The sequence below is a fragment of the Rhyacophila brunnea genome, unplaced genomic scaffold, assembly GCF_057557595.1.
Source record: "Rhyacophila brunnea isolate RB1 unplaced genomic scaffold, BYU_Rbru_1.0 scaffold_4, whole genome shotgun sequence".
Lineage (NCBI taxonomy): Eukaryota > Metazoa > Arthropoda > Insecta > Trichoptera > Rhyacophilidae > Rhyacophila > Rhyacophila brunnea.
In genome coordinates this window covers 34,889,623-34,903,159 of record NW_028233068.1, presented here as the reverse complement: position 1 = coordinate 34,903,159, position 13,537 = coordinate 34,889,623, and the positions used below count along the sequence as shown (strand labels likewise).

The following is a 13,537-nucleotide window of genomic DNA, read 5'->3' as shown; positions in this document are numbered from 1 at the left end:
TTACTCTAAATTGGGTCGCAGATCAAAAAGGTTAAGAAAGGCTGCATTAAACAAAACAAAATAGTAATAATGACACTACAAACTTTTTTGCATATGTATCAATGATATAAAATGATTTTTACATAGATAAACTAGATATTTAAGATATTTTGTTACATGTTGCGAATTACGACGGTAGTGCTAGTTATTGATTATCTTCAAATGCCAGGGGTAACCTGTTCGCAATAAATATTGTCAATGTGAAGATTCTTAATTCGCCTCTACGTGCTCCTCTCCCCATGGTTGCTCTGAACTTGGAGTCGTGTAAATTTAGCCAAATCACATTTGAGTGCGTGCCGACCTTAGTCTTGGGTAACTGATCCTGAGGCATTCCCTGCCATACAAAAATGATGCTTCACACCATGCTTAGGGTCTCGTGATACGCCCGATTAAGTCTGGACGTAGTTTGGTGGGGCCTTAACATCAATGTTCGCAATAAATGAAGATTTTCCATTGCATATTTCGTTCAAATTATTAACATTTATTTCAATATGCAACAATCCACAGTACACCATATTGCATTAAAAGTATGAGCAATAACTAACACTACCATCGAAGTAGACTGTTTCGTGTCACGGCTTGAAAGTGGGTCTTGATCATTTCTATAGAAGATTAAAAAATGTTATCAGTTAAAACAAGTTCCTAGTTTTGTTCTCTATATTAGCCACTTTTATATTTTGTTCCACTGGATGAAGTCTTTAATATCTGAATATTTTAATCAACGTACCTATGTACGGACAATACACATAATAATATTTTGAGTTTGAAATTGCAACTCATAAACAATAAATCATAACAACACAGAACTGTTGCGGTTATTGATATGTTGGGTCACTAGTGTGGTGTTCGATGTGTAGGTTGATGATGATGATAATGAAGTCTACGATGTAGCAGAGTGAGATTTATTAGCAGCATATCGGTACAATAGTATATTATACATGATAGTTAAGAGCTAGGTACTTGGATTCGAGTGACATCTAGATAAATTATTCTTCGTTATTTATACAATAAAAAGTAGCACATTAACATAAAATTCTGGTACATAATCATATTAGACTAATTAAAAAATCAGCGTTTTAAATTGAGTAGCGAAATGAAATATTATTTGTTATTACAGTCGTAAGAAAATATTATACTATGAAAGCTGATTATTCGGCTAATACACCGTAATGGTATAATGTGCCGTGATATGATGTAATAATACACCGTCTCTAATTTCGCCAATCAACTTGCTGGTCTAGCTAAGTTGTTTACTGGAAATGGATTCGCTGGGAATATATTACTGCAGAGTAATTTGATATAATAGATATTTGATCGCTTATTATTTTGCAGCTACAGATTTCATCATAATATTTAACTTCATCCAGGTTGTGCTCTAGGTCAGTGCTCCGCAACCTTTTCCCACCCACGGCACAACAAAGGTCTTCCCAGAATTCTGCGGCACACTACACGTAAAACAATTTATATACCAAAAAATGGACCCCACACCCTGAAGGGGGACCCCAGGCCAAAATCTTTGGCGGGCCCCCTACCTATAGCTAAAGTTGAAGACAGCGTAATACTATAAAATAGCATTTTTAAAATAGTGTTCGAGGTAAAATTAATGGTATTGACTTTATGCTTAGCAATTTTTCGTATGGTTATATTATAATAATATAATTATGGTTAGTTATCGGGTTAGGAATAATTATTTGTTGAGTATTGACAAAATAATAATAAATTGTATCCTACAACAAGATGTTTTAAAATATTATTACTAGCGTAGTAAAATAGCGCCGCAGGCAACTTTTATTGACTCGAAAATGGGAACTGAACTGCGATAGTTTTGTCGGAAATCCAAGGATATTTTTTATTAATCGAAATCCAGAAAATAACCAATGGAACATCGGTGAAGTTCAGTTTTAGCGTCCCGTCATTTATCAATTCAACAAATTCCTCTCGAATTTATAGGAAAAGCGCTTCTATAGAATTTTTGGCATTGGTTGCAAAAAGGTTTCGTATCCAGTCGCATTGATTGTATGAAAGTACTGATGTAATTTATTTTGCAGCAAATTTAAATGTTTTTGAGACGGATCTTGTTTTCAATGTGTGGTCTGGTAGTTCATTTGGAACATTTGTAGAGATCCTTGTCTTAACTCCTTCTGCCAAAGTTCGAGTTTATTTTTGAATTCTGCTAATTTATCAGAGCACATCAATACAGTTTCATTTTGACCTTGCATTGTTTTATTAAGTTCATGCAGGTGCTCAAATATATTACCAGCCATGTACGCAAATTTGGCTATTGCACCGCGGCACACCTAGCATCGTCTCACGGCACACCGGTTGCGGAGCACTGCTCTAGGTACTATCCAGTATCAAAACCGTTAGTGATCTACCGTGTCAATCTTTAACTTGAACAAACGTATTATATATGACTGAGGACACCGATGCGTTACAAATAAAACAACACTCAATTTCCCATTCGTCGGGAAAACGAGAGTTTGGTATTCTTTTGCTCATCATCGTCAAACTATTAGGTACTGCACAACTATATGAGGTAACCACGCCTCAGTTTAAAACACAGGAATTTACATCTTAATTCCTGACACAGGCCGTAAGAAGCAATATCAATCAAGATATAATGATGAGTTCACGCGAGCTTCTTCATGGTTATTTTGAAAACAATTTTCATGTAAGCTAGTTAAGTTAATAATACCAGGAATGGTCAATACTTCCTCTTAAAAATCTCAATAAAATCATATTGTATTTCAACTAAACGAACATACTTGCACGCTTTTCACATTTTTCTACGTGCGGTGCGATTGAACAATCTCTTGCCTTGGCTTGCCTTATTTATTTGTGAATATTAAAATTTGCGTGATAATTAAAATAATTGATCAATTCTTTTAATTAAATATTATTTTTACAGGCCATTGTACCGTACCTACTGTGTATAATTTTATTAAAATGCACGATAATGACTTAATAATAAAATATTTAGTAATATCTGCTAATTGGTAATTAGTAACAGTTTGATGTGCTGCATTTAAATTGTTTTTTTTTCGAAAATAAACATACTCACATGATAAATTTATATTATTTATATAAACTATAAGTGATTAATGTAAAATGTGTATTTAAATCTAATTAATAAATAGCACATTGCTTCGAAAAATGTTGACCTATAGATGACCACAGTATACTCTAAAATGCTCTAAATTGGAGAATGAATTTTCTGGATTAAGAAAAATGAAGATAAATGAGGACAAATCTATTAAATTTAATTACACTTATTAATTATTAACTGCACATCACATGCACACTGCACATCATAAACAAAGTCAATAAATATCCTTTCGAAAGTTGTTATCTGACAAGGCGGGAGCTATGGTTGGTATATAAACGTTTTTCTTTTTACAAATATTTATTGTACTGGTGTCTTTTTTTGTTCGCTGCATTATTTTTTTGCTGTATTACTGTATGCTGCATATTTTTTTTACTTGTGTAAATTCTATTAATTTATTTTATTTGTATCACATCGCAAAATAAATATATTATCTACATTATTTTCTAAATTAAATATACATTTTTGAGTCGAAAGTGGAAATAGATTTTTGGAAACTATTAGGAAAAAATAGTGGAAACTTCTTATCCAATATTCTAAAAAACGTACCTAATTTAAAATGACGTCTTCAAGTGGAATTGTAGCGGGGAAACTCGCTTTTGTGACAGGTATGTATGAAATTAATACTTATAACTCAAAGGCAAAATGGCATAATGGCGCGAACATATTACGGAAAGCTCACATATTATCTTTGATTTCATTGGTTTGGAAGGGGAATACAAATGACAAATAATTGTTGCAATATTTTTTTATATACATATTATTATTTCTTATTAAATTTAATGTTCTGATTGTTACGTGACGTGATGGTAAAGTGCATTAAAAAAAAGCGCATTCAGCTGCCAACTGACACTATTCGTTTTTAGTTCCAAATGTGCTATGAGATGTGAGTAACAGTGTGATAATATTTTGAATATTAAGAACAACGACATTATACATTTTTTCCCGCGGCATGACCTGACCGTAGGCGCGCGTGCGCCTACGTGACACGATCGTAATGTGTTCGCGCCATAAGTATTATTGTCAGTATTGTTGTATTTCAACGTAGTGGGGTATTTGAAAACAATTTTAGGAGATATTATTACAAATTACATAGGTAAATAAAGGGCATAATATTATTTTGGCATTGCGGCATTGGCCACGACAAAATTACTTTGGAACGGTATTAATGTCATTTGAAAGTAGCGATACCAATACCTAAATATGACGCCAACACTGCCACACGAATCTGACACCATTCTACCCACTGGAATTACAAATCACGTAGACTTGCACCAATTATATTGAACTGTCTACTATAATACTAACTATATAATATTATAATACGAAGTTTTTGTGGGTAATAAATTACTTAATGGAAATTTCAGATCGCTTTTTAATGTCGTTGGATTAGTAACTACATGCAAAATATATAATAGAGATAATATTTATCTGCGTTGGAATCATTGAGTGCATTGTTTGTAAAAAAGGAAATGCTGCTAGATTCTTGTGGCAGTACAGGCGACTCATTTAGGTGTTGGTATAGTTTATTTTAAATGCCAGAAGAATACAATTTTGTACTCTTGTTTTTGTACATTTACCAAGTACCTAGTACTTTTATTGTACTTTTACAATAATTTTATTTTTTATTAATACTCGTCCTAAAAAGCACATAATAAACATTTGTAGTGTTTGTTATTTCTAATTTAAAATTAATCTTAATCTGGATATCTAACAAATTATAATAGCATTAATAATAATAGATTTAATAAGTAAAATAAGAAGTATAATTGTATAATATTCATAGAAACTTTAAATCTTCTGATACGTTAGTTACAATGTAAAGTTTTTATTTTACTAGTTGTTAGGTAGGTAAATTTTACGCATAAAAATCAACCCGTCGGAAAATTGAATGTTTAAAGTCAATTATCTTAAAAACTAGATCGACGAAACCCATTTTTTCATTTATATCAGGAAAACGACGTGAATATTTCATATTATTGTTAGTAAGCATTATTCACAAGAAAACTTTAGTTTTTTTTCACGATTTTATGTATACTCCACGTTTCGTGAGCTAGAAAAACTTACAACTCCATTATGTTGGTACTGATAAAATAAACTAAAAGCCGTGTAAGTTTCAATAATGACCCATAGTTTTTAAGTTTTATCGAAAAAAGCGGGAACGGACAGATAGACAGTTAAAAAATACATGCAAATTCTAATGTAATGTCTCTCATTTTATTCCATTGTTATACCGATAGATCCACCAGTATAAGTTGTCCGATGTGTGAGGTCGCCAAATACTAACATTTGGCATATCATTCAATATTTTTTTATACTGTGGTAATCTTAGTTATAAATTCGAACACCGGACAATTTATGATGGTAAATTATGGTGGTGTTAAATTTATTATCTTCTTCATATTAATAATTTCATGATTTTATTTCTGACCGCTAGGTGCTGGCTCCGGCATCGGAAGATTAACTTGCCAAGTTTTATCGCGAGAGGGCGCCACAGTTATCGGGGTTGATATCAATTTTGAAGGAGTGCAGGAAACTATAAAATTATTAGAAAATTCTTTAGGTGAAAAATAAAAAATAAAACCAAATACCTCATCAATCTAACAAAAATGGAAAAAATAACCAAAGCGATTAAATTTATTCATCTAAAAGGATTCGTAATATTAATACACTAGACACCTAATGATTTATATCCTACTTAGAATTTACTTTTTTTCATATTATATAGAGTGGTTTCAAAAGAGCTCATTATACCTATAACACAGTGTTTAATGCAATTCAATTCAATCAAGTGAATTTACTGTTTACTTGTTTTTGAAATAATAAATTGAAAATTATAAAACTTCATTTTTAAGATAATTTACCGATACAATGCGATGTCAGCAGTTCTCAAAGTGTGATGGAAGCGCTTGATGACATTGTGAAGAAGTATAACAGACCGCCGACGATCATTGTCAATGGCGCAGCAATTATCAGAAGCAATGAGTTCCTCAAAATAAAGGAACATGATTTTGACCATGTTATGGCTGTAAATTTAAAGGTAGGTATATAACGATTTTTTTAAATATGACATACTATAATAAGTAAATACATTGAACAACTATAATAAAGTTGTGTAAAATATTTATATGATAATACTTAATTGCGATGACAGAAAGTTTATAGAATGGAAAATTAATATTCTTAGCTTTGGCAGAATAATACTATGAAAATACATCATAAAATGGTATTCCGCTGTCGGCGTATTCTTTTGGGTGTATACGTCTTGTTATTTGCGATTTTAGCTGATTGTTAAATAACGATACCTATAAAAAGACCTTTTAGGCCTGTCACACTAATGTAAAGCGTTTTTTTTTAATCTGGAAAATATTTTTTGATGTTTGCTCTAAATGAATCTGGAATGCGAAATCACATGATTTTAATTTAGTCGCAGTATTATTTCATTTACTTATATGATAATTTATGGAAGAAGATTTATTATCGGAATAGATAAAGTTTTTTTTTTCTAAATATTTAATAATAATACATAATATCAATGTGATAACATAGAGAGAACTAGGTACCTACTGATGTACTTTGAAAATAAAACCATATTATTATGATGCAAGTAAACATTTAAAGGACGCACTCCAACAGCCAATTTATTTTATTCTTCATTTGAAACTATACCAGTTTAACTCAATATACTAATTATTTTTTTTATAACTTTAATATAATTGAAAAATTTTAAGGGTACATTCCTCGTGACACAGATTTTCGCCAAAGCTCTCGTTAAAGCAGAACTGCCAGGTTCTATAATCAATATTGCCAGTATCACAGGAAGAGAAGGGCAAATAGGTAATTGCAGTATTTATTTATTTACATTTTGCATGTGGAGGGAATTTAATGGCGACACTCAATTTGGACTCGAGAAACTCGATTCTCTGTCTGGTTCCTGGTCTAAAAATGTCTAAACTCTCGACCAACAGAAAAATATCGCTATAACTAAATAAAACTTGCATATTTTGCTATTATTAGTTTGTTAAGTTCTCAGCGCTCGAAATGCACTGGAGCGCACCGGAGCGCCGTTCCTGTTCATGAAATCGGGAAAATTATCGCTCCGTCTCGTGGAAAGAATAATTTGACCGTCTGAGCTAGATAGGCCATATAATGTAAAAACGAACACACTTATTTTTATGAAATACACATAAAATTTGATAAATGAACTAAATATCGTCAGAAAACTGTCGAGCGCTCCTTTTCGTAAACTTTTCCATTTCGAGCGCTGTAAGTTCTTAATAAATGTGCCAAAATAATTAAAAAAAATGTTATTTAAACGTGTTTTTTTCTATTTAAAAAATATTGATTTGCTTACTAGAACATATAAATGAATTTTTATTTATATTTTCAACGAAAAGTCCTGACAACTCATAAATCTCGAAAATTCGTGATCCACTCGTACCCCGGTATATATAAGTATGTTTAGCTATAGGTACGCAATAATGTTTTAAGTTGACCATTGAGACAAACATGGCGAAATCAGTCACACGATCCAAAGATCATCGCGAGATGAGACGTGCCAATGCACCTCATAAGTAAGTACCTATAAGAAATCCAGAATGGAACACAAAACAACAAGTTTCTCGCCATATATAGTTATAATAATAAGATTACTACAGATTCCTTAAAATTGAGAAAGTATTAGTATAGTCAAATCTTTATAACAATATGTCACTTTCAGAAACGAATGTTCTATCTATGGTCCACGATGAGAGAATCTATAAATAGGTGCTTTTAAACAACGTCGAACCAATTTTTTAGTATATAAAACATTATATTAAACAATCCATAGAGGAAAAGCGACAGTGATATTTGTATTCACAAAGTGAATAGATAGACTATAGTGACTCTAGTAGTAATATATTATTTTAATGTGGTTTTGGACATTATGACAAAAGAGATTTCGATAATAATTATGTTTATTGTAGTGAAGTCTTGAGGCTAATTGAAGAAACTATTTTTAAAATCAGATATCTAAGTTTCTTTCTTGGATAACTTCCCTTTTATTATTGAAGAATTTGTATATAACTTATAAGCATGGGCGCCACAAGGGAAGGGTTGATGGGGCTCTAACCTGAGAGAATGGACTCATGGGAAGCCTGGCATGGCAAATCGACCAGATAAGTGAGATAAACATATCAAAATTTTTCTCTAATAGTAAAATAGGCTCTAAAGTTACTTCCATTAAAAAATATATGGTTGTGCGATTCAATTTTTGATTATTGTGTGTCGATATTTGACAACTCCAAAATTAAAGTAAATGTATTAAAACATTGCTAAAAATCCTAGCCTGGGGGCCTGCTTCATGATGTGGAGACCATGCTTGTAGGAAGTATGACGATTCACTCGTACATAATCATACTATTATAATATGTGACCATGTATCAAATAAATCGTAATTTTTTTTTATTGTAATTTATTTCTTTACATAATTCAAGGCTATTTGGAGTATTCCGCAAGTAAGGCAGGTGTCATCAATTTATGCAAAACTGCAGCTAAAGAACTAGGGCCACATAATATAAGGTAAGAAATGTATTTTAAAATGGCAATAGTTTAATAGAAGTATGCATTAATTAAATAAATATAAAAAAAGCACTTATATTGCAACTGTTACAATATTTTTATCTTTTCATTATTATGATGTACTATTTCTCAGCAGTTATTATCATTGTGCACACTTCGAGTGTGATAATATAGTATCTACAATTATTATTGAGTCCTTTTAGGATTGTATGAAACTATAATAAAAATATTACGTCCTACGGTTAAATAACAGAAATATCATCTTTAAATTAAATTAATATAATTATTGTCGCCATTGCTAAGTAGTGGCAAACTTAATAAAAGCGTGAAGTGTTTTCAAAATAGTTAAGGGGGGACATGCTCGTCGAAGGTCAAAATTGAGTTTTTATTGTATTTTCAAACCATGATCCTGGACACTCCTTAAACGTTGTAGATAATCTATTTATATAATTTTGAAGCCTTATTATCCTTTATAGTTATTTTAAACATTTGATGACTGCATAAAGTATTTTTGTTACATAAAATAGTATTCTTTTAAACCTCTCGCTCTAATGTTTTATAATATAGTCATATTTCGGTACATAATTGTGCAGTGGTGTTAAAACTTTTTACATTTATTAATTTTTAAACGCATTTATAAAACCATTAGCATAATTTATTAAGAGATAATTTTTGTAAAATATTCACGATAAAAAATTATATTGATAATCTCTGTGATCCCAAATTTGACAAGAATTAGGCATTTTATTATTCAAAAAATCGGCAAGATTAACACATTTGAAGATGATTCTAAAGATATGTATTATAAGCTATGTTTTTGACCATTCAAGTGTGATAAATATCTTATGAATAATGATTGCTTTATAATAATTATTGACCTAAGAATAAGGTAGTGTTTTTTTGAAATACGTCATTTCTTTTGTCATTCCCCAGTGGTTAAGCTACAACATACGGCCGTAGCCATAAATTGACAAACTATAATTGAAATAGGGAGTAAAATGATATTCACGCGCGTGTTTGAACATGTACCGTTAAATTTTTTTTTTTTAAAAAATCGGTTAGGTACATGTTCAAACACGCGCGTCAATATCATTTTACTCCCTACTTCAATTATAGTTTGTCAATTTATGGCTACGGCCGTATGTTGTAGCTTAACCACTGGGGAATGACAAAAGAAATGACGTATTTCAAAAAAACACTACCTTATTCTTAGGTCAATAATTATTATAAAGCAATCATTATTCATAAGATGTTTATCACACTTGAATGGTCAAAAACATAGCTTATAATAAATATCTTTAGAATCATCTTCAAATGTGTTAATCTTGCCGATTTTTTGAATAATAAAATGCCTAATTCTTGTCAAATTTGGGATCACAGAGATTATCAATATAATTTTTTATCGTGAATATTTTACAAAAATTATCTCGTAATAAATTATGCTAATGGTTTTATAAATGCGTTTAAAAATTAATAAATGTAAAAAGTCTTAACACCACTGCACAGTTATGTACCGAAATATGACTATATTCTAAAACATTAGAGCGAGAGGTTTAAAAGAATACTATTTTATGTAACAAAAATACTTTATGCAGTCATAAAATGTTTAAAATAACTATAAAGGATAATAAGGCTTCAAAATTATATAAATAGATTATCTACAAAGTTTAAGGAGTGTCCAGGATCATGGTTTGAAAATACAATAAAAACTCAATTTTGACCTTCGACGAGCATGTCCCCCTTTAAGTAAATCGTTGGTGTACTGAATTTAAGCAGCTATAGTATTGTATTTCGTTTATTTTTTCGCTAGATAAATAATGAACTTGCATTTCAATTAAAACTTGAACAAAATAGGTATAACGTTTTATTTTACGTGAATTCTGTATATGATATACCTACTTGATTATTTTCAAAGCTGTCAGTTCAGTGTTTTGGTATACTTATATATAAGATACCTACACTATTCCATAAAATATCCTTAACAGAAAAATCGGTACCTACTATTTCTAGAAAAGGTTAGAGACAAAATAAATTTAAGAATTATGCGTATTGCATTATAGGTAGAGTTCAGTTTTAATTAAATACAATAATATTATGGATCTATATTAAAGTCGACTATATTCAAGCCATTACACTAAATCACGAAATACGATGGTAGTATGAGTTATTAATTATTTTCGAATACAAAGCGGTAACCTGTTCGTAATAAATGAATATTTTTAATTCCATTTTTCGTTCAAATTATTAGGCCATTTATTTCAATATGCAACGTTTTATACAATCAGTAAAGTTTATTATATTGCATTCGAAGTATGAGCAAAAACTATCACCATCGAAGTGTACAGTTTTGTATCACGGCTTGAATATAGTGGGCGTCTATAACAATTCTCTTAAAAACTATCACATACAATTTAATTATTTTCTTTTATTACATATTATTATTTTAAGTAACAGCTTAACGGCTTAAGCGTCGGCCTATAACGCTGTGGGTCCCAGGTTCGAATCCTGGGTCTGACAAATACATAATATTGTTTTTCAGTTTGTGTTTGAGTCAGAGTATGGACTTAATAGGTTGGGCAAGTGGCTAACATCCATTTCTCGTAAATAAAAATTGTCAACACAAACCTGTGCCAATCTTATTAGGATCGGACATGGTAAAAAAAAAAATTGACGTACCTATACGAATTAACGCATATTGAAAATTGCGTAATGCTGGTACCTACGGCATTTATTTTCTTTCCCGTCATTTATCTTTTTATTATAAAGTAATACTACAATTTTCTCATTTTATTTTTCACATACTTTGTAGGTACATAATAATACGAGAGTAAATATTACGTCAATACTTGAATGTCTCAATTACTTCACTTAATACCTTTAAATTATTTTAATGGTATCACTGATTACTATAATATTATGGCTAAACATCTGATATATATTTATGTATTACTATATAGGTGCTAAATTGACATACGTGTAAATAATTGTTACACATATTTTATAAATAAATATGGTTTTCAGAGTAAATGCCATTTTACCGGGAATTATTGACACACCGATGCTTATTACTGTTTCAAAGGAATTGATAAGAGACTATGGAATTCCTTTAGGACGCATTGGTCAACCGAGTGGTAAGATATTTTTATTATCTTCTTCTTCTTATATATTATGACCATGTCCGATCCCAATAGGATCATATTATGGGCCTCCACACAAAATGGTTGAAATTGTAAACGTAACATTTATTCGTTTAATATATAGGTCTTCTTTTTTATATTTTCAGAAGTTGCAGAATTGATAACATTTATGGCTTCAGATAAAAGCAGTTATATGACCGGCGGAGAGATTGAAATAACTGGTGGACACTAACACCAGACTGAAATAAAATAGGTATTAATACTAATACAAAAAAATACTATATTTTTTAAAGTACTAATAAATATTTGAGAAACGAACGAATACTTTATTATTATTTTCAATGTGTTCACTTATCATAGAAATCGTTAGGTACAGATTATCTAACAAGCAAAATGGCATATAAAATTTATAATGTCACTAACTATATTATTTATTTTAAAAAAAAACAGCAGGTAATTTATCTATGTATCACGTCATGCTATATTAATAATATTACAGCAAAAACCTTAATTAATTTACCTTTAATTATCTCTTTATTAAATACATAATTATAAATAAAATTAATACCAAACAGCTAACATTCCAAATTTTCAAAATCCATTCGAATCCGAATTGTACACCCATCTATGGTTCCTAATTGGTTGGTATCAACTCAGGGGGTAACCAGCGGTGTTGCCAACTCACGTCCACAAAAATAAACACAACAATAGAATCGTTTGGCAAAAAATAGATTTTATTTATCGTCCGTGGCCAAAAGTCTTTGAGAATCAGATATCAACGATCTCACATTTCTCTAGTTCTGTCGGTAAAACTTACCTTTTCATCTGAGAAAAATATGACCATCTTTTTAGGTTTACATACTTACATGAAAAAAATACTATTTAATTAGGTGTCCACATCACATCGAAAATTCCTATCGAGGTTTAATTCTTGAACTAACTAGGAGTATCGAAAAAATAAGTAACACTAATTCTATCTAATAACAGAATCCCCAAAATTTTACAATCAGGATTATATGTTTATAATCTTATATTGTAGGCACTTTAAAATGACAGTTGCTGAGACCATTGTTGCGTTCTTATCACATAAAATTCATTTCTATTGTTTAGTTGACTTTGAGAAAAATATTGCATCAACGACATTATTTATATGCATACAGCATCATGACATTCTAATAAATAAGCAGTAATAATTTTACTATTGTTCGAGTGGTATTAAAGAAAGTCGTTTAATCCACTGTTAGATATATTTATCTACTATATATTATATAACTATCTAAACCGTGGACTTGAGAGTCATTTTAGCTGATTCTCACAAAATATATAAATAATAGGTATAAAGATATAATAATATGTAAGTACTATAATACTCTACCCATGGCACCCACAAGGGGGGGGGGGGGGGGGGGGGGGCTGACAGGGCTCTAACCTGGGGGCCCGGCGTGGCGGATCGACCAGTCAAGTGAGATAAACGCACATAAAAAAACTGCACTAACAGTAAAAAATGTCGCCTGCTACTTTACATTCTATATTTCTGATTATTATTTGTCGATATTCGACAACTCCATAATGCAATACAAAAAATCGCTAAAATGCCCAAAATTTTTCCTCGGACACTATTTGGAATACACAACTGTAAATCATCACACTGCCTTTAACCTTAGCGATAGGTAGGAGGGCCCGCTTCAAGATGTGG

The 13,537-nt window shown here is 30.8% G+C and overlaps 1 protein-coding gene across 1 annotated transcript; it reads left to right on the top strand.

Annotated features, from left to right (window-relative positions):
- The first annotated feature begins 6,041 nt into the window (after positions 1-6,041).
- LOC147067296 (estradiol 17-beta-dehydrogenase 8-like) lies at positions 6,042-12,085 on the top strand. The gene is made up of 5 exons (XM_085955001.1): positions 6,042-6,182; positions 6,874-6,979; positions 8,620-8,704; positions 11,726-11,835; positions 11,988-12,085. Exons 1-5 carry the CDS (start codon positions 6,042-6,044, stop codon positions 12,071-12,073), a joined length of 528 nt encoding a protein of 175 aa, XP_085811127.1. The 3' UTR covers positions 12,074-12,085.
- The last annotated feature ends 1,452 nt before the right edge of the window (positions 12,086-13,537 follow it).

Bases quoted from the DNA above. Each gene is read 5' to 3' on its own strand.
- LOC147067296 (XM_085955001.1), top strand. From the start codon at position 6,042: ATGGAAGCGCTTGATGACATTGTGAAGAAGTATAACAGACCGCCGACG. The intron at 6,980-8,619 runs GTAATTGCAGTA...ACATAATTCAAG, and splicing joins AGGAAGAGAAGGGCAAATAG to GCTATTTGGAGTATTCCGCA. The intron at 8,705-11,725 runs GTAAGAAATGTA...TATGGTTTTCAG, and splicing joins CTAGGGCCACATAATATAAG to AGTAAATGCCATTTTACCGG.